Source organism: Porites lutea, chromosome 6, assembly GCF_958299795.1.
Source record: "Porites lutea chromosome 6, jaPorLute2.1, whole genome shotgun sequence".
Lineage (NCBI taxonomy): Eukaryota > Metazoa > Cnidaria > Anthozoa > Scleractinia > Poritidae > Porites > Porites lutea.
Window position 1 is genome coordinate 17603152 of NC_133206.1, and position 18975 is coordinate 17622126.

The 18975-nt window shown below is 39.7% G+C and overlaps 1 protein-coding gene across 1 annotated transcript; it reads right to left on the reverse strand.

Annotated features, from left to right (window-relative positions):
* Positions 1–10206: 10206 nt before the first annotated feature.
* On the reverse strand, positions 10207–18707 carry LOC140941955 (uncharacterized). Its single transcript, XM_073390952.1, has 7 exons — positions 18428–18707; positions 18242–18322; positions 15862–15936; positions 14881–15323; positions 13260–14212; positions 10398–12413; positions 10207–10314 (listed from the first exon to the last, which is right to left on the reverse strand). Exons 1-7 carry the CDS (start codon positions 18646–18648, stop codon positions 10207–10209), a joined length of 3897 nt encoding a protein of 1298 aa, XP_073247053.1. The 5' UTR covers positions 18649–18707.
* Positions 18708–18975: the final 268 nt, after the last annotated feature.

The window sequence follows — 18975 nt, forward strand, 5'->3', positions numbered from 1 at the left end:
CTTCTAATGCTACCGTAAAATTCCGAAAATAAGCCCCGGGGTTTATATTTTTCAAAAGCCCTTTTTGAGGGGCTTATTTTTGGAGGGGCTTATATTCGGAGGGGCTTATCTACGGAGGGAAAGTTGCGTTTCAAAATCGATTGGCCTAGTCTTATAGTTGGAAGTAAATTTACCATTTTTGCTTTGTTTGCTTTGTGTTGGAGGGCAATATTCCAAGTAAAAGCCCCCGGGGGGCTTATATTTAAAGGGGCGATTTAACGGAGGCATTTTTTGCGTTACTGGTTTGGGGGGCTTATATTTAGAGAGGCTTATTTTCGGAATTTTACGGTAGCATTAGAAGCTAAAATATAATAAAAATACCTCAAATTGTAGTAAAAATAGTTTTTAAATCGTTTACAAGCTTTAAACTACTTCACAGACAGTTTTAAAATACAGTTGATTTGGTACGGGATTTGAGATCTAAGAAAATGAAGTTGAGAGCTGTGGACACGAAAGGCCTTTTCTGTTGCCGCCCCACACTGTGGAACTCTCGACAAGATCACGTAAAACAAGCAAAATCGAAAGACAATTTTAAATCCCTTTAGGATATTTTTTACTGTCACAAACCATTATGTTCGGCGGAAAATGAGGAGTCTGGGGGGTGTGGAGTGTGGGAATTGCGGTTAGTGTGGTAAAAACTTAACAAATGTGTGATAGATTCTTTGGAAGATGATTTCACGCAATGTAATTTAGTTTGACAAGAGTAAGTAAATGAAAGCAAAGCACTCCGCACTCCACCGAACCAAACTTTTCGTCTGATTTCGAGTTTTTAAGTGGATTTTTGTAAAGCGCGCTGGATTTGGGCGCTTGATAAAAACTATTTTGAAAATTTTTTATTGCTATCATTATATTATTATTAGCAGCTTTCTGAATCACTTCAAGCATGATGGTAACGTTAAGCTTTTTCGCGTATTTCTCAAACATATCGGATACAGTTCCCAATGCCCCAATCCCAATTAGCACAATTGTCACTTAGTTCAGCTTCCACAACATTAACTTTTCTATTTCTTTTCGAAGAAATTGGTTCTTCTCTATTTTCTCCAGTTTTGCCTTTGATTTATGTTATAATAATAATAATAATAATAATAATAATAATAATAATAATAATATTATTATTATTATTATTATTATAATATTATTATTATTATTATTATTATTATTAAAATAAAACTAAATATAAAAGAACAGTGAAAAAAAAGGTAACATGAATTTAAAATGACATTAAACAGAAATTAAAAAGCAAAAAGGGGGAGAAAAAGAGAGAAATATCAAAGACGTATTGGGTCACCTGCAAAAGCCACCGGAGCTTTTTAAAAATTTATTTTATTTTTCAAAGTTTTAAATGAAATTATAATTCTTCGAATACGACTAGCTCTGTTTGTTACAAAACAGTATTAATCCTTAACGGTTTCTTTGTAAAGGGAGCTCTAAAAGGAAATGTTAACATATTAGTTTCTAATAAAGGAAACAAAAATTAAAGAGTTCATTTTGAGAATCAGTTTCCATTTGCAACAACGTTTACTAATCACCTTAAAGTATTATACATGTACAAACATTGCTGTGTTCACCAGTCTGGGGACGAAGCAGTTATATGAAAATTTATAATAGCAAGTAAAAATGTAGTACTTAAACTAACACTGAGGCAAGTGATTAATACAGTAAAGACTTAATTCTTGTAACGTCACAAAAATTAAAATTTTTATTAGTGACTATATAGAATTGCTTGGCGCATTCAGAAAGAATAAGACAAAAAAGTACCTTGCCATAAATCAGCCAAGTTAGTGTAAATATGAGGAAGAAAGAGGCACCGTTTGGCTGTAATAACTCCACATAAATCCTTCTGAAATTGTCTTGGTACGTAACGTTAACGATCTTGGTCCATTCTAGAAGGATATGATGGAATCATATTGGAACATAACGGTGCTTATATCTCCCCACCAATTGGAACTAACAGTCTGATTTTCAGCAAGTGAACATAATTGATCTTGTCCTCCCTGGATATGTTATCCAACCCCAAAATTTTACAATAATTTAATTTTTGTGACTTTATCACCTCCCTTTTCTAAAAAGTGTACAAAAGAAGCAATCCATCACTCCACATTTTAAACTTTGTTGAGGATAAACAGCGCTTGAGGGTTTGGATAATCAGAGGACTGCATCCCATCCACTAACGTAGCTTTGCCAGTGCTATCACATCCCAAGAATTTTGTTTTGTTCAACTTGTAATGGAAAAAGGTATAACTCCAGTAGTAATCGAAGGTAAAGCGAGAATTGGGAGGATATGATCCAGATATATATGGTTGAAATTTATGCATAGAAATAAAGTGTTGGTACCTCACTTTAAATTACCTGAATCACTTTAAAAGTCTTTGTACAAGGATATTAAACGAAGCCAATGCGCCCAAGCTTCCTTGGCTAGTTATGAATAATAGTCAGGATTGTCGTTCTCTGCAACTGCGGGCTTTTAGGCTACGTTCGGCCACCCGACAGTGTTGTCCCATACATGGGGCAGTTGGTAACGGTAAAACGGTTTGTTTGAATGTAGATGGCCTCCTTAATTTCCCCGTTTTAACTGTCTTCAAATTTCACAGGATTAATTCGTTTACCTTCCAGACGCAATTGTTGAGCTCTCGCTACTTTTAGGACCTATGAAAGCATGAAAACAGTGGACCCATTGCAATTTCCACTGTCCGGTCTTATCCCCTCCGGTCTCTTTAATTATTTGCGGGTTCATATTCACGAGCATCCTCTGGCACGGCCTGCGAAGCTATCTTTCGCACTTCTTGCTTGCACTTCCGGGTGGGGGGTCAACTCTGATATGTAACAACCTTTAAAGAGACCGGGTCTAACAACCATATGCCCTATACATAGGCTAACAGTACACCCTGTGGTCATGTGAGCTTAAAGTCCGTAATAGTAGGTATATATAAACTTTAACAGCCCAAAATCAGGGTAAATGGCACGTCTTTTATAAGGGTAGAGGGGAAAAAGTAATAGAGCAGTGTATAGACACTGTACAAAAAGAAGTACAAAGTTATAACTTAGCTAAAGTGATTAGCAGGAAAATGACAAAATGCATAGATCGCTAATTAATCAATGGAAGGGAATACAACCTTTAAAGAAATGCAACATACATGATTGTTAGCATGTTAAATTGATGATGACAAATTACTTTACCAAAACTGTGAAGTCGTTCTGCGTTGTACTAAGGGCGTATTTTTTACCACTGTAATTGAACAGCAGACTGATTATAGGATCCCCACTCCCGTCAATTTCAATCTCATAGCAGTCGATAAACTCTGCAGTCCACCTTGATAAAACAGAACAAAAAATAAAGTTATTCGAAACAGGAAATCAGATGCAGAGAAGGGACCGGGGATATCATTTTAGAGTGACAAGCTTATATTTAAGCAAAAGACCACACCTTTTCTGTGGGTTTACCGGCGCGTGATAACCCTCGAACAAAATCACACATTTCTGTAAAATACCATATTAACTAAAGAAATTTGGGGCAGGAACACTTCAAATTTCTACGTATCTATTCTATGTATCTACAAAGTGCCTGCATGCTTTGATATGTTGTCCTGCTGAGCATCAAACAAAAAAAAAACTATTTACGCGAACTCCACGTGTATGCTGATGCGTGCGATCATTTATGCAAAACAGTAACAGAAGAGAAATTCCCTTATGACGTGGTCTGAGTTATAATATTAGATTGTCGTACAGAATGCATTTGCTGTGGCTTTTGACCATTCAGTTTTAACTCAAGAATGGCTTTTTTCTTTGGTTTACAGACCTGCTTCATGCTGAATTTGGTAAATTAGACATTTCTACATGGAAAATGGCCAATTTCAAACAAATAGCCTCGTCCTTCGGTATATTAAACTTCTAACAATGACTCCGAGGGGGTGGCTTAGCTTTAAGGTTAAAATTGCAATTTTATTTCCCGACTTCATATATACTCTCGCAATTCCCAGAAGAGACTTGAGCACACTGAAAATGGCCAGAAAGCCTTTAAGTAATGTTTGAATTTTGATATATCGCACGTGGGCTACCGGTAACGTCCATTAATAATTTTTCGAGGGGCAGGCTCCAGGTTTAATACTCTTGCCCAGGTTGCAGTAAGAGCTTTGATCTCGATAATATGCGAAAAATTGTAGGCTGTGAAAAGTTTACGTCTTTACTTCCAGGTAGTCTGGTAAAAAAAGGACAAGAAACACATTACAAAGGGAAACTTACTTCCACCGCCACTGAAAGAACCATTACAATAAACAATGCCGTTAGATGGGTTTAGCAGCAACAAACCATCGTTTGACATACTAACAGGATTCCACATTCGATAACTGGTGTTTGGAGTAACTTCGTGGGCTTTCCAAGGCTCACCGGTAGCTCCCTTTTCATCCAACGTCACTTGATACACAGCGTAAATTGACATCCCGAAACTGCTTGCAGCCAACAAAGTCAAAACCGCACGATAAATCCAACATGCCCACCTCTTCCCTTTATGAAAACTGGCGCTTTGATCTGGTTCCTTGTTGAAAAATTAAAAAATGTGCAGTCAACTGCATTTGTTCAATCAGCCGGTCAGCAACACGTTTTTATTTTCATGGTTACAAGGTTCGTTTTTTTTATTGCTATTAATATTAAATTATTAAAAAAATGGAATATCCTCGTTTATTTCCTTCGATTTTACTCACCACATATTGTTATAAAATTTGAAAAAGAGAGCTACCCCCATAAGTTATTTTGCGAGTCACAAAACAAACCGCCTTGACTAATTTGTTAGCGATAAAAATTTGCTCGACTTGATCAGCTTGATCTGAGTATGATGAGACGGGAATATTACCAGCATTTTTTTATACACCTCTAATAACGATGAGCTGAATGATTCTTTATAAAAGCTGCCTCAAATCGGGAGACCCAACGACTGTTTCCTGTACAATATCAGTTCGGAGAAGCAAATAATTGCCTAGAATTTTCTATTACTGAGGGCGGCTAAAAATTTCTAAATGATCGTTTCATTTATGTACAATTTTCGATGCTTATCTAATAAATTCCCGACAATTTTTGAAGTTTAATTTTTCACATTTCACTGGCCAGGTCAAGCTATTTTTCTTAAAGAAAGGAAACCTAAAATTTTCGGATTCGAAAATTATATATGTGACAGAGAGAGGAGTCAGCTGCAGAAAAATCCTCACTTTCTTAATACGTTGAATTGCATCTAAATTTTTCCTTGTAATTTCGAAGACTCAAATGCAAGTTCTCGATCCTGGAATGACCGAACAGGTACAAATTTTATAGCGTCGCTTAGAATTACATTTCTAGCGATCTAAAAGTACTCTGCATAACCTAAAAAGTGTTTTCAATGTATTTAGAAGGAAGCCATCGTTGGGTGCCCATGTCAAATTAACTTCTTGTTCATACACAGTAATGATTAAGAGGAGTAATGAGCGAACTTGCGTCCTTTTGGGACTTTGGTTGGGTCAGGGTAATTATTTGGAAAATTGTGCGTACCTCAGGAAAACTCAAGTCTTCCATCCTGGACACTTACATTAGTTCGGAGGAGAAACGTTTACCGATGTCGATCGCGAGCACAAGTGCTTCAAATTGCTGTGAAACAATCTGTTTATACAAGAGAGGATAAAGGGGACAGAGAAGGCATCCCCAATACACACCCTATTCCATAGGTTATACTACTACATGAGAAATTTCTGCAATTTGATTGGCTTAGAGCAGTGGCATTTCAGTTTAATTTGAAATACCTACATGTGAAAATTACAACCTTTTGCGGTTAGTAGTATAAACAAACAATAGCATGATTTGTGCGTGATTTTTGGCATAAATACCACTCGTGATATTTCAAAATTGTCTCAAATGTCACTCGCCTAACGGCTCGTGAAATTACGTATAACAATTTTGAAATATCACTCGTGGTATTTATGCCAAATATCACTACCAATCATGCTATTACCTATACTAATTAGATTTTAGAATCGGGATAAAGTTACCTCGCGCGCTGCGTGGATATTTCGCGGAGGTTTCGCATGACTAAACGCCGTGCAAAACATGTCGGGCGAAAGGCAATGAAAGCGCCGGTGAAGAGATTGAGAACATTTCTGAATATTGAAGCGAAATGAGTCAGCGCGCATCTGGGAAAAGGGAATAGCTGCACTCTTTGACAACCCGTGAAATCAGTTGAACTCGAAGTTGTCGTAACCTCAGTGCTTTAATAAAATGAGAAATTTTCTTCTGTCTATTGAAACCGGTCGTTTGTACAATAAAGTAAGGAGGACGCCAAGTGTTATTTTTGTTGAATAATAAAAGGCTAATAAAAGAATAAATATCAAACCAGAAATTGTTCTCTTCAAACTGTAAATTATAAATGATCCTGAGACAATATTCAGTGACTTAAGGATTTCCCTGCTGTACTGTTAGCTCTATACAAGAGAGGAAGGGCGATTCTTTTTTAAATTCCGTTTCGCTGACACAGCTTTGGCATAAATCTCTCTTTCGTCGTTTTTGTCGACAAAACAAATAGCAATGTCGCTCTCCGCGCTTCCTCCATGTTTTTCTGCGTCAATTCGTGAAGGACGCGTGGCTCTGAGCGTGGGTCATCCAAGTGGAACACAGTCGCGCTATGTGATTGGCTGTTGTCTTATCCCCCGTGGGATCTATAGTCTTAAAAATAACTCGAGACGAATTACGTATGGAATAGGGTGTGTATGGGCGATGCCTTGTCTGTCCCCTTTATCCTCTCTTGGTTTATAGATTTGTTTTGAACCTGATTTAACATGACATGCTTTAATTCATGATATATCTGGCAAAAGAACACCATTTTTTCATCACCTGTTTATACAAGCCTACCGAGTCGCTATTTGACCCACCGTCACAGTATTGGCTGCTTGGGCATCAGTGTCGGATCTTTAAACTTGGCCATTGTCAAGCAAATAGTTTAATGCCCGCAGTGCAAGAATGGACAGGCTTTCTCACTGGGTGTAACACGCATTCTCTCCTAAACTTAATTATAATGCTTATTTTGGGCATTAATTGTTGTTTTTTTAAAGGAAGTATTCCCCCCTCCGTCCCTGGGATATAGTCTTGTAAATTATGTAGGCCTAGAAAACAAATTCTTCCCAGACAAAAGAAGATAAACCCAGTCACTACCACTACCACTACCTTTATTTTATAAGGTTATAATTCACAGTCTCTCCAACCACTCCGTTGGAGAGACTATGGATGCAACACACGATAGTCCTCGGTTGCAGCCAATTTCCTCTTTGCATTCCTCTGTCTAAAAGGAACCCAAAATAAAAAGAATTAAATCAGGCCGGTCTTTTTGTGTTTCGATAAAGATTTGTGTTCTACAGGTTTACTTTACAAGTAAATCTTGGCGACAAATCTTGTGGTGTGTAAACCAGTCTTTTAAATATAGTTTTTATATATCAGTGTTTTTATACATAAGGTCTGAGGAAAACAGTACTATGCCTGCCCTATTTAAAGCTATAATTTTGCAGCTTTTTACAGTTTTGCATGACAAATTGCGCTCATTCAATGGAGTGTTTTCAAATGAGGCCAAACCAGTCCTCTAGGAGCTAAACTCTTTTCTTATGCAATCGTTTTTTTTTGTTCCAATAAATTTGCATAGATGGAGGCCACGTGAGTGAAAACACCACATCCAGGACGACTGAAGCACTCGCTTCCTTTGAGCAAGAAATTATAGAATTGACCACATTATAAAGGTTTTCATGAAGAGAATTTTCCATAATACCGGGACTGTTTAGTCGGAAAAATCTGCTCCTATGTGATAAGTAGGGTAATATTATGGTTGTTGTAGTGAAAACGATTAAAAAAATTCCCAAAATCACCCATTCGGCCAGTCGGACAGGTTCTCACATTTGTCAAGCTCCAAATTTGCAATTCAAGCTGTCGGATCCGTTTGAATGAACATTAATAGAGTTAAGCTTCAACACGATAGAGAACTTATTATGTCTAGGTTTTATTTCCCTTTATTTATGTTTTTTTTTTTTTTAATGTGTTATCTTTAAAAGCGTTTGATATTTACGCGCGGCATTTTGAGTAATCCTGCATGCGATGTTTTGTTATATGTTCCACTGAAAACAACCTGCGCAGGGATTAAATTGAGAAAGAGACGGGTGTATGTAAAACACGGAACCTACCCGGAACCTACCGGAACCTGCCGGAACCTACCGGAACCTGTCGGAATCAACCGGAACCTACCGGAACCTGCCGGAATCACCCGGAACCGACCCGGAATCCCCCGGAAACCAAAATAATAAAAATAAAATAAAATAAAGATAAGAAATAAAATAAACACAAGTAACAAAGTAAGAATAAAACGCTATAGAAATGATAAAAATAAATAGTTTTCACTTCAAAATGACGGTAACAGAACGGCACGTGACTAAGGGAGTTACGAGCTAATCAGGAAACAGGCGCAGAAAAGAAGAGGAAATCGCGGGTTCATTAACTTTTCGTGGAATTGCATTAAAAAAGAACAACCAGAACTAAACGAAGTCACACAGGAATTGGTTTATTCAAGTGAAAAGATACGAGAACATATGACTTCACTGTTTGTGACAAAAACTGCTGTTTGGCTTGCTTTGGTTGGCGGGTAACAACTGCCCTCCCATATACATAATGCATAAAATGGCTGGAGCTTAAAAATATTCGTAGAAGCCGGAACGTTTGTATTAATTTATCTATTGATCTAACACAAGCTACGGACATTAACGGCTGACAGATTCAACCTCATTTACCAAGATTATTGTCTTGATTACCATTATTCAACATCGTCAAGACCCTGATAAACTAACAAACAGAACATGATTACAAACGTCGTTCCTGTTGACGGAAGACACGATTAACCTAACGCTAAGGGCTCGATATTACCCTAAACAAAGCCTAAGAACGCAACAAAACACCTTTCAAAACAGAGTGATGGGTGTAGGAAATACCACTAAACCAAGGGTAGATAGTTACGTAATGAGTACTTGAAGGAAACACAACGTCGTCGATTACATGGGAGTAAGACAAAACAACGGTCGTTGACAGGTACCTTTCTTTATGATGGTAATCGTACTGAGTGAAATCCAATTCGGTCTGTAATCATATGAGTAATTAACAAATGGGACGACCGCGAAACGGGAGTCCGATTTGTTAATCAGGAGTATGGTTACAGATTGAATTGGATGACACGATGTCCTGTTACCAATTAATCATAACCATTACAATTTCCCACAAAAGTAAAATTGCCAACTAAAAAAGAGCTTTTAACAGTCATTTTCAAATATCACAATTAAAAATATGGAGAGCAGCTTGCAAAATGGCTGTTAAGTTTCTTTCAAAACAGTCGCCGGAGCCTAAACCTCCTCAATTTTACAAAGTTACTCTCTTAAATTTATTACTATAGTGATTGTAATCAATGATTGGGGGATTTAATGAAAAGGACTTACAATGATAAGCTCATATAGCCGTTTGATTACAGCCAACTGTCCGCGATTGCAACTTTGCAGATTAATTAGGGCAGAATACAGCAGTTTATGCAGTTTTATTTTGTTCGCCAGTTTATAACAGCGGTACGGACTGAACAGAGTAATCGATAACCTGAGAAAACAGACGTGGTATCAGATTTGGCGTCTTTATAGAATAATTTCAATACTGCTCAAATGAAGGGGCATCACTACCTGTAGCACACAGGTATTGGCATGGCGCTGCCAAACGTCGCCCGTCTTGTCAGTTTAAGAGGTGGACAAAAAGTATTTATACTGTAGTCTTCGCCATCAAAATGGGAATTGCCCTTCTTTTTCCCGTCGTCATATATGAAACCGATAGTTTTTATCGAAGAAATAACTTGGGTATTAAACGATTTCTTCTGCTGCATTTTTTTCAGTTTGACTTTTATAAACTGATAACATTAAATTACTCCATTGAACTACACAGACGTGTTTCTAGCCTCCTTTTCCGTTGTAATCTCTTCCTCAGATTCTAGTATCGAATCATTACTTTTTATCCCGTTCAAAGTAGATCAAATACTAGATGATTATATGACGAACTGCGAGCAATTCAGCCCTAGAGTGCAGCCGTAACATCCTAACTACTTGCTACTGTATGATTTGGCTGGAGGATGCGTGTTCTTTAAATCAGAGATTATTGAGTACGTCCCTGTGACAAGGCAACAAGAATGGTGTTAGGTTTGGGGGAATCTTGCACATCGTTGGCAAAAAATATGGCTGCTTCTGCCTTACACACTTCAACCTACAGTGAAAGGATACGTTAGACAACTTACAATTTTTTTCCCCATTTGAATAATATGTGCGGTTCATTTTGGTAACTATTACCAAGTTGAAAGGTGGTTGTGCGACTCGGCCCTCAGGTTTCAGCCCTTGATTACAGCCGTAACACTTGGACACTTGCGGGGGGCAAAACTCTAGAAGGTAACAATAGAATACTCCATCTGGTGGTGAAGGAAAACCCGGCTTGGGAGAGGGCGAAAACCGAGTGGAAGGGGCTTCTTTGTTCGCTACAAATGGCAGTTCTCCATAAGACGTCTGCTGTGGAAACCACCCTGAAAAACTGGTAGCTGGCTGCTGACATTCGTAAGGGTTAGCAGACATAATGTCTGTAGGAAGGTTAGGGTACGCATAGGCGATGCGAGGGCAAACAGACAGTTGCTGCTTCTGCTGTGGCAACTGATTATCGCCGAAAGTTGTAGTTCCAAAAGTAAAAGAATCCAACACGCGCTGCGATGAGGTAGATGGTTGCTGTTCCTGATGCTGTTGACTGGAAAATGATGAAGTTTGAGCTGGAAAGCCATCAAACCCAAGCTGGGACAAGGTAGATGATTGCTGTTGTTGCTGCTCATTGGCAAAGGATGTGGCGCCAGTACAGTACCCATCGTAGGCAAGTTGTGCCGAGGTAGATGATTGCTGTTCGTACTGTTGTTGACTAACAGTGTGTGTAGTCCCCGCAGCAACACGATTGAAGGCAAGATGTGATGATTTAGAGGGTTTCTGTTGCTGCTTTTGTTGATTAACAATATGTGTAGTGCCAGCAGAAACACAACCAAAGGCAATCTGTGACGATGTAGAGGGTTGCTGTTGCTGCTGTTGTTCACGGCTGAAAGATGCGCTTCGGACATGGAAACCCGAGCAGGAAAGCGGTGGTGAGGTAACCACTTGTTGGTCCTGCTGGTTTTCACTGAACGATAACGATCCGATAGGAAAGCCAGTGTACGTGACAAATTTAGAGCTGGAGGTATGCGTTTCCTGTTGGTTTTCAGCAGACCTTGTGGTGTTCATTGGAAAACTGGTATGCGTCAGCTGACTATCGCCGGCATTGTCCTCAGAGGCTGCATCTGGTATATTTTCTTTGACGCCTTGTTCCACAATTGGTGAGTTGGACGAAAAATTGGCGGGGCGGGAAAATGTTGTGTCCAGGACAGGCTGTTTGTCGGATGCACGAGCACGGCCTCTGACAGGTTTGCCCCCTTTACGCCCAGCACCTTTCCGCCCACTGAACTTTAGTGAGAGCTGATGAAGGTTTGGTAGGGCAGTGTTTTTCTCTAAGAAGTCGATGTACTCCTTCAGGACTTTATTTGACTCTGCTGTTGCCACTATATGACAACACAACCCTAAATACGAATATTGAGGGCAAACAGGGTCGCACTCAAAAACGTAACATGTTGCACTCTGTTTAGTTGGTCGTCTTGTTACTAGGAGGGGCTTGCTAGGCTGCTTGGAGTTGAACACCTGTTTCGCAAATGAGCAGCTTGATCCAGCAACTGGCAGAACGTACCCTGGGGATGCCACTAGCTCTCTGGCCTCCCTCCACAACTTTTTCAAGGTAAAAGAAGATATGTGTGGTATTTGATCGTAGCCAGTAGATAAGAGTGGCAGCGTGGAGCTCGCTTGAGGCAAGATGAGCATTGCAAGAGTCCTGTCCTCTGATAATTCAATCTTCATTACAACCTTCATGTGAGCTTCCCTCTGTTGTGAGGTCATTTTGAACCAATTTGGTCTCTCCAGGAACCGAAATCCCGGAAGAAGTTCCCACTCTCCAGTTCTTGCCACTGCTTTGCGTAGCAGATCTTTGTGCCGCTCCCCGATACATGACACCTTCTTGATAAACTCTGGCAATTCACTTTCTTGATATTGCACTTGGTCTTTGATCACCTCATTCATGCTTTCACTTTTGTTTTGATAGTATGGCTCTGGAGGCGAACCCAATCCCACCTCCGTTCGCAGAGCTGGAAGCATGTGCTCTTTCATTTCTTTGGCCTTGTTTTTGCAAAACCACTGATGGAAGGAGGGCACTTTGAGCGGGTTCGCATTAACTTCTAAATTGTTCCACGTCTCCTGTTAGGAGCGAAAAGAAATAGAAAGCTTAGCAATACCAGTCAGCACGCAACATTAATTAACTGATCGACGGATTCTCTATGAATCAAGACTCCCTTGCTTTAAAGTGTAGTGGGAAATAAAATACAAGATTACACTATTCAATTTTTCCCGGCGGATACAAACTCGCCCTTTCAAAAACAGTTGCGCGGGATTAGGGTAGTTAGTTGGACCTTTGGGTCTTTGTTCTGTTTCAGTTGCAATGTTGTTAACTTTTTTAACCGTCAGTACTTCGCCCATTTTTCTCCTGGCCTCTTCAACATAACAGATCCTGTGTCAATGATGACGTTATGTAACGTCAGTCTTTGCGTGTAGCCTAAAGTTAGGATCCATCATCTCGGATTTTATCAAACTGCTGATAATTGTTTCAATCGAACTTAAACCAAGTGAAATATGTTAAGGCTTGTTAAAGTGGGCAAAAATGTCAAGCGCCGGAAAGAAAACCCTTTAAGACAAAATGCGTAATAACTAGGAATATTTCCAGGAATAATTTAACAGCTACTGAAAATCTTGACCTTCTCCTACTCCCCCCTCCCCCAACACACACCCCCCAAAAAAAATCTTCAAGAGGGTGGAAGAGCATTCTCTACTTGCTCACTCGAAGGTTAAAGTCTTGCTCATACCCTAAAGTTCGTATTAATATATTGTCTGTTCTCATGTCTGACTGAGTGATAATTCGTTATTCTATCAGCATTGTCTTGGGACAGTAAAGGAGAACGGTGTGGCTAAAAGGGAAGAAAAACATGAAACGAGAATAGTGTCCATCTACTGTTTGAATACGTATGGTACCTTTAAGTGGTAATTTACCTCAAGCGACAAAAGCTTTGCATCGAACACCTCTTCGCTATCTGAGTCCACCAGCCCCTCATGGTGAGTGCTTCCGATGTTGTAACCAAATATGTCCCCAATGAACGCACTCTGGAACTGTTTGGGAACGCCAAGAGTAGTGAGCTTGTCTCCACAGTTTCTTTTAAAGTGTCCGAAGCATCTGAGGAGCCTTGGATTGGTGCAGGGCTTGGACAAACCCTGCTGCAAAGCAGTCTCTCCATCCGTTCCAAAGGCTTGAATTTCAGAGAGGGAGGGTTTCAGCTCCACCAAGGAGGACATAAAGTAAAAGTAGTTCGAAAACTGTTTCCTTCGGTGGACCAGGATTGGACCCATGATGACGGGGTGTTTACCAGTGCGCTTATTGATAACAAGCCCGTGCTCGAAAGTCATTACCGTGACATCGAACGCTCCGAGATTAAATGTTGGATCTACTGAGACGATTTTAAAAGCTTCAGGTTTTGTCGCATTACGCTCCAACTCACGTAATTGGTAGTCGGATGCAAGGACGCACATTGTGTCGGGGGCGCCTTGGACCTTGCGAACAAACGCTGTTTCCGGAGTACGAGACTGATTAAAACACATTTCCATCACAGCAGACAGTTCGTCCCTTAGGCCTTTCACGTTCTTTTGTCTTCGTTCATTGCTTCCTGATACGGTTCTTATGTAATTGCTAGCCTGTTGCCGATTCCTAGGTAAACTACCAGCGCTGTCAGCCTCCATGATACCACCGTTAGCATCGTCTACAACTTCCACGGCTACTTTGGGCGTGTAACTCTGCGCCTCTTTTCTCAGGAGATCCAGTGTACTAGGCATTGTTCTCATATACCCTGTTCTTCCTTTTGAATTACCATGCGGTGCAACTTCAAAAGAATGTTCCGGCCCATCGAAATTGTACTTCAGGACGCATACCGGCAAAAGGCAACCTTTGTGATCTGGGTGAGAGAAAACGAGGTGTTTAACGGAGTGCTCAGTTAGAAGAGACTCTAACGATAAACAGACGTCACTAGTATATGAATCACTATAATCTGTTACCTTCTGTTACAATCCACATTTTTAAGTGTTGGATAGACATTGTGTATACCAGTCTACTAATCTGTTCTTGTCAAAATTAAGAAGTATGTAAATTTTTAAGTCCTGTCGCTAGAGTTCTCCACATTTCTTTATAAGACACTCGCGTGTTTAAACTGATCTCATAAAGCTAAAATTGAGCTTCGACAGAGGCGTTTTCGCAATTCCTTGTTTACTGTTTCCTTTAAGGTCAAAAATTGTCTCAATTGTTTGGTCAATGGCGCACAAGCTGGATTTCACTGGACTCTCATGGAAAAGACGAAAAACAAAACAGAAAAGTTGGGGTCCTCGCACCCTGATTTGCGCTCAAAAGGAAAACATAGACCTTATATGAGCTTTCGCCGAATTTTACCAAGCGAGTGATTTTCAGGAGAACAACGATCTGACTCTTCAATCAATAGCAAACGACATAAAGAAGTTGCTAATATAGACTAGGCTTGTTGTTTTTTGTTGTTTTGTTTTTTGTTGTTATTAGGCGCGCATTCTGCACTGACATGCGGTATGTGTTTACCTTAAAGTACGATATTCTTACCTTCCATCTCTACAATAAGTCGTTTGTAATCTGACGCAGTTCCGTTTGCGTGATACGTGCGACGCATAACAAACATATTACTGTCCACCATATCTTCCTTACTAGGCTTGAAATTCTTTGGGTGTTGACATATTTCTCCATTCTTATTCGCACTTTGATTAACTCTGAGGTATGTGGTAACAACTCCGTTGTGCCTCCAGGTCCCTAGATCGTCGGCACGTAAATCACGTGGGTCTTTCGAGTTCGTAAGGTTCACCAAGAAACAGCAGTTCTGTTGAGCACCTTTTGGGAATTTTTGACAAACAGCTTTTGACGTTGGATTTGTTGACAACAGAATGCGGGCAGTTTCAGTCACGGAAAATTCGCCATCGTTTATTTCAGTCATGGGAAAAGATAAATTCCCGGCAAAGTAGCTGACGATTCTTGGTAACAATTCGCAGTTCCTAACAGAAATCAAACCAGTCAGACTAATCCCGCAAAATGTTAACTTTGAATTAACAATTATCATGACTGATGTACAATATATCTTGAAACTGCCGTAAGAACTGCCCCGAGAAAGGTCTTACGTTATCTAAACATAGGAACAATGACGTCCATGTTTCTTACTTCTTACTACTTTTAATCATATAAACAGACTCGTTATAAATGAACACATTTACAGTGCCCAGATGTCATAAGAATCAATATTACAAGAAATAAATAAATTCGGAGCTGAAGCTGGCGAGAGGTAGTATACTTGGGACCAGCTTATAAAAGCGTCAGAAGTAAAATTTAATTTCCAACAGCGGAAGAGTCAGTGTTTCTTCGATCCTGAGTATACTAAGAAGCCGTAATGACAAATGAATTGATCACCAGTGGCTTTGGACGCGAAAAAGGTGAAACTGTCCTAAATTTTTATTTGGTACCTTTTTTTAAAAATTTGTCAGATATAACCTCACTTACATGTATTGGTTCACTTTTTTCTGAATGTATGTAACCTACCTCGGTTGGAATTCCAAACATCTCCTGTGAATTTCTATTTCAGGACTCTGGTCCTCTGAAAGTTCAACCTTTAACCTACAAAATAAAAGAAGAAGGATTAAAGAAAGGTTTTTAAAGCTTGCACAAGTAGTCTTGATAAAAATATTCGAGATTTAGGCACTGCACTGGGCACTGGAGCTCCACAACAGGTATTAAACCACCAAATTCAAGTTTCGGAATGAGTCCCTTTTGCGTGCGAATTGGTGGCCGAACACAATTTGCTGATGCAATTCAGCGCGCGCCGCACAAGGATTGCAAAAAGCAAACATGCCGCTGATAAAGCGATCATTTTATTTACTCAACACCCGCAATATCTGCGCTATTTTCCTATATAATTGAACGCAGTGTATCGATGGCTTTAGTCTTTTATTACAAAGATATGTTAGAAAACGTGACGATGCAAAGAACCTAGCAATTCTCAGCTTTTTCTTTGTTAAGGCTGCAGCACAATAGCTGATTTTTTGTCGTAGATCTTTTGTCGGGGTCAAATAGGGTTAAAATTTGTCGGGCCATCAGCTTGCCGCACACTAGCCGATTTTTTGTCGCGACTAACCGCGTAATGAGGCTTGGGCCGGGTTATTGAAAATCAAGATGGCGCCTATTCCACTCACGTGACTCCCATGACATTTCCTAATTGGTTGAGCCGCGCGCGAGCGCCGACAAATTGTCTTGGTCCACCGCACACTAGCCGACAAGGCCCGACAAGACGTTTTGAGATCTAGCACTGTCAGATTCCGCCCGACAAGCCCCGATCTTGTCGCAGACTTGTCTGAATTCACCGCAAACTAGCCGACAAGTGAAGATTTTTTGGTCGGACGACAAAAAATCGGCTAATGTGTGGCGGCCTTGAAAGAACCGTTGGAAGAACCCAGTTAACTGCAGCGCATGCGTAGTAAGTCAAAAAAATTGCGATTGAATGAAAATTGCACTCTCGGAAATACTCTTAGTGATAAATATTAGTGACAGGCCTGCACGGAATTCCTGCGTGATTTTACTGTAAATGCATGTAGCCTTCATAGCTTAGCTTTGACGAGCAGGTCCGTGAGAGATTTACCTCTTCTGTACTCTGCAAAGGGGGTCGGTTATAAAGAAAAAGGTGAATGAAACACAGGTATCAAAACTGTGTTCAGCCAACTTAACAAGAGGAAATTGAATCAATCTCATTTTTCATTTAAAAGCGATAACTAAGTTACACCCGTTACATAATCGGTGGAATATATTGCGAGTAATAAAAAGTCTTTGTCCTTGAACGTGTACTGTTTGTGTACTTCATAAAACGGCAACAACAAATATTAAAAAAATATGCTTTTTGGAATGCGTATCTGTATTCGGCGATGCTGAAGAAAGAAAGACAAGCAGAAAGAGAGAAAATATTTTCGAGCCTGGGATTGGTTTTCAGTAAAGTTGAAATTGAGAACGCTACATTGAGTTGGGTTGTTCACGAGTTTAAGTCAGCTAACCAAAAACTGTAATATGGTAAGCAAAGCGGTCAGAAATTAGTGCAAAGAGCCTTTTAAATTTTGCAGAGCGTATGAATCACAAATTATATCATACTAAGTAGCAAATTGTATTCGCCAAATATTAAGGACGTAGCTGGGCTAGAAGGCGCTCCGGTTAATTTTTAGTTTCCCTTACATTTGTCTACAATTTTGTTTTCCCGCGAACCGCATCTACCCAGCCATATTTACAAACAAATGAATGAAACTTGATAAGAAAAGTCAACTGAGTGTCTTCTAGCCAGGCTACATCCCTCAAACTTGGTGAACACAAACTTCTAACTTGTACCTTAACCTTGCGATTCACAAATTCTGCAAAATTTAGCTTTTGAAAAAGTTGTTTGTTATCAATATCGGTTTCCCATACAAGAACTGTGATTTCTGACCGCTTTGCGTAGGTACCCGGTAAGATGGCATCGGAAACCGTGATAAGGCCTATTGCACGTTCGGTATTCGTGTAAGCTCTTCGACAGTAGTAATAATTGCAATAGTGCATTCATTGTCCCTTGGTTCAAAAAAGGAATAGTTGAGTCGCGATACAAAACTATATGCGATTTTGACACGGCTTCACGACTCCGCCCACTACGTACAGAATAAACTTATGCCGTGTAATTTTTTTCCCAGTCAGCCGTCTAAAAATCGCAATTAGTTTATAATATGCACACACACCTTGACCCGGTTCAACCGGCCTCGTCTGATATGTAAACATACGGCAGTTTTACCATTATTTAATGAAAACCAACTACCTTGGCCGGTTAAAACAATTCCTTAGTGACTTCGTTTAGCACGGGTTGTTTCTTTAATGGAGCCCGCTATGCCTCCACGAAAAGTGAATCTGCGCTTACCTTTTCTTTTCCGGACTTCTTTCCGGCGAGGAAAGGATTTCGATTACTTCGTTATGACCGTTCCCCTCAGTTTTTACAGCACTGTTGAAATAAAACAAAACCGCGTAAATTTGTGGGCAGATATCAGCTTTTGCTTACGCAACTCAGTAAACAGTCAAATTTCTGTTTGTACGAAGGAAATGTTACCTGGCAAAAGGACACGTTTCCTCGGTTCTCATAAAAACCGGCTGATATAGCTCTTCACTATTGTCATCTTCAGACTGTGATTCATCTTCTATGGTGATCGTCTCGGCTTTCCCTTCATTCATGGTCGTACTTGAAAAAACTGTCCACGCTCTCTCGCTGACTTCCACAGCGCACGTGGTTTCGAGTCGTAAAACAATACTTTGTACTTTGGTCTTTGGCATTCCGTTAGTCACGTGCCGACCTGTTCAAGTATTAGGCTGATTTAACAAGAGGACGGGAACCAAATAAACAATAAAAATAATACAAATCAAATTAGAATAATTAAAACGAAATAAAATAATAAAAATTGTAGCTTTCAGACTATTTTTAAGGTGGAAGCTACCTATATTTAGTATATTTATTTCATTTTCATTATTTTTATTTGATTTGTATTATTTTTTGTTATTTGTTTTTTTTTTTAAATTTTATCATTTGCGCTTTTTTCAAGGTTCCGGGTAGGTTCCGGGGGGCTCCGGGGGGTTCCGGGGGGTTCCGGTTGGTTCCGGGCG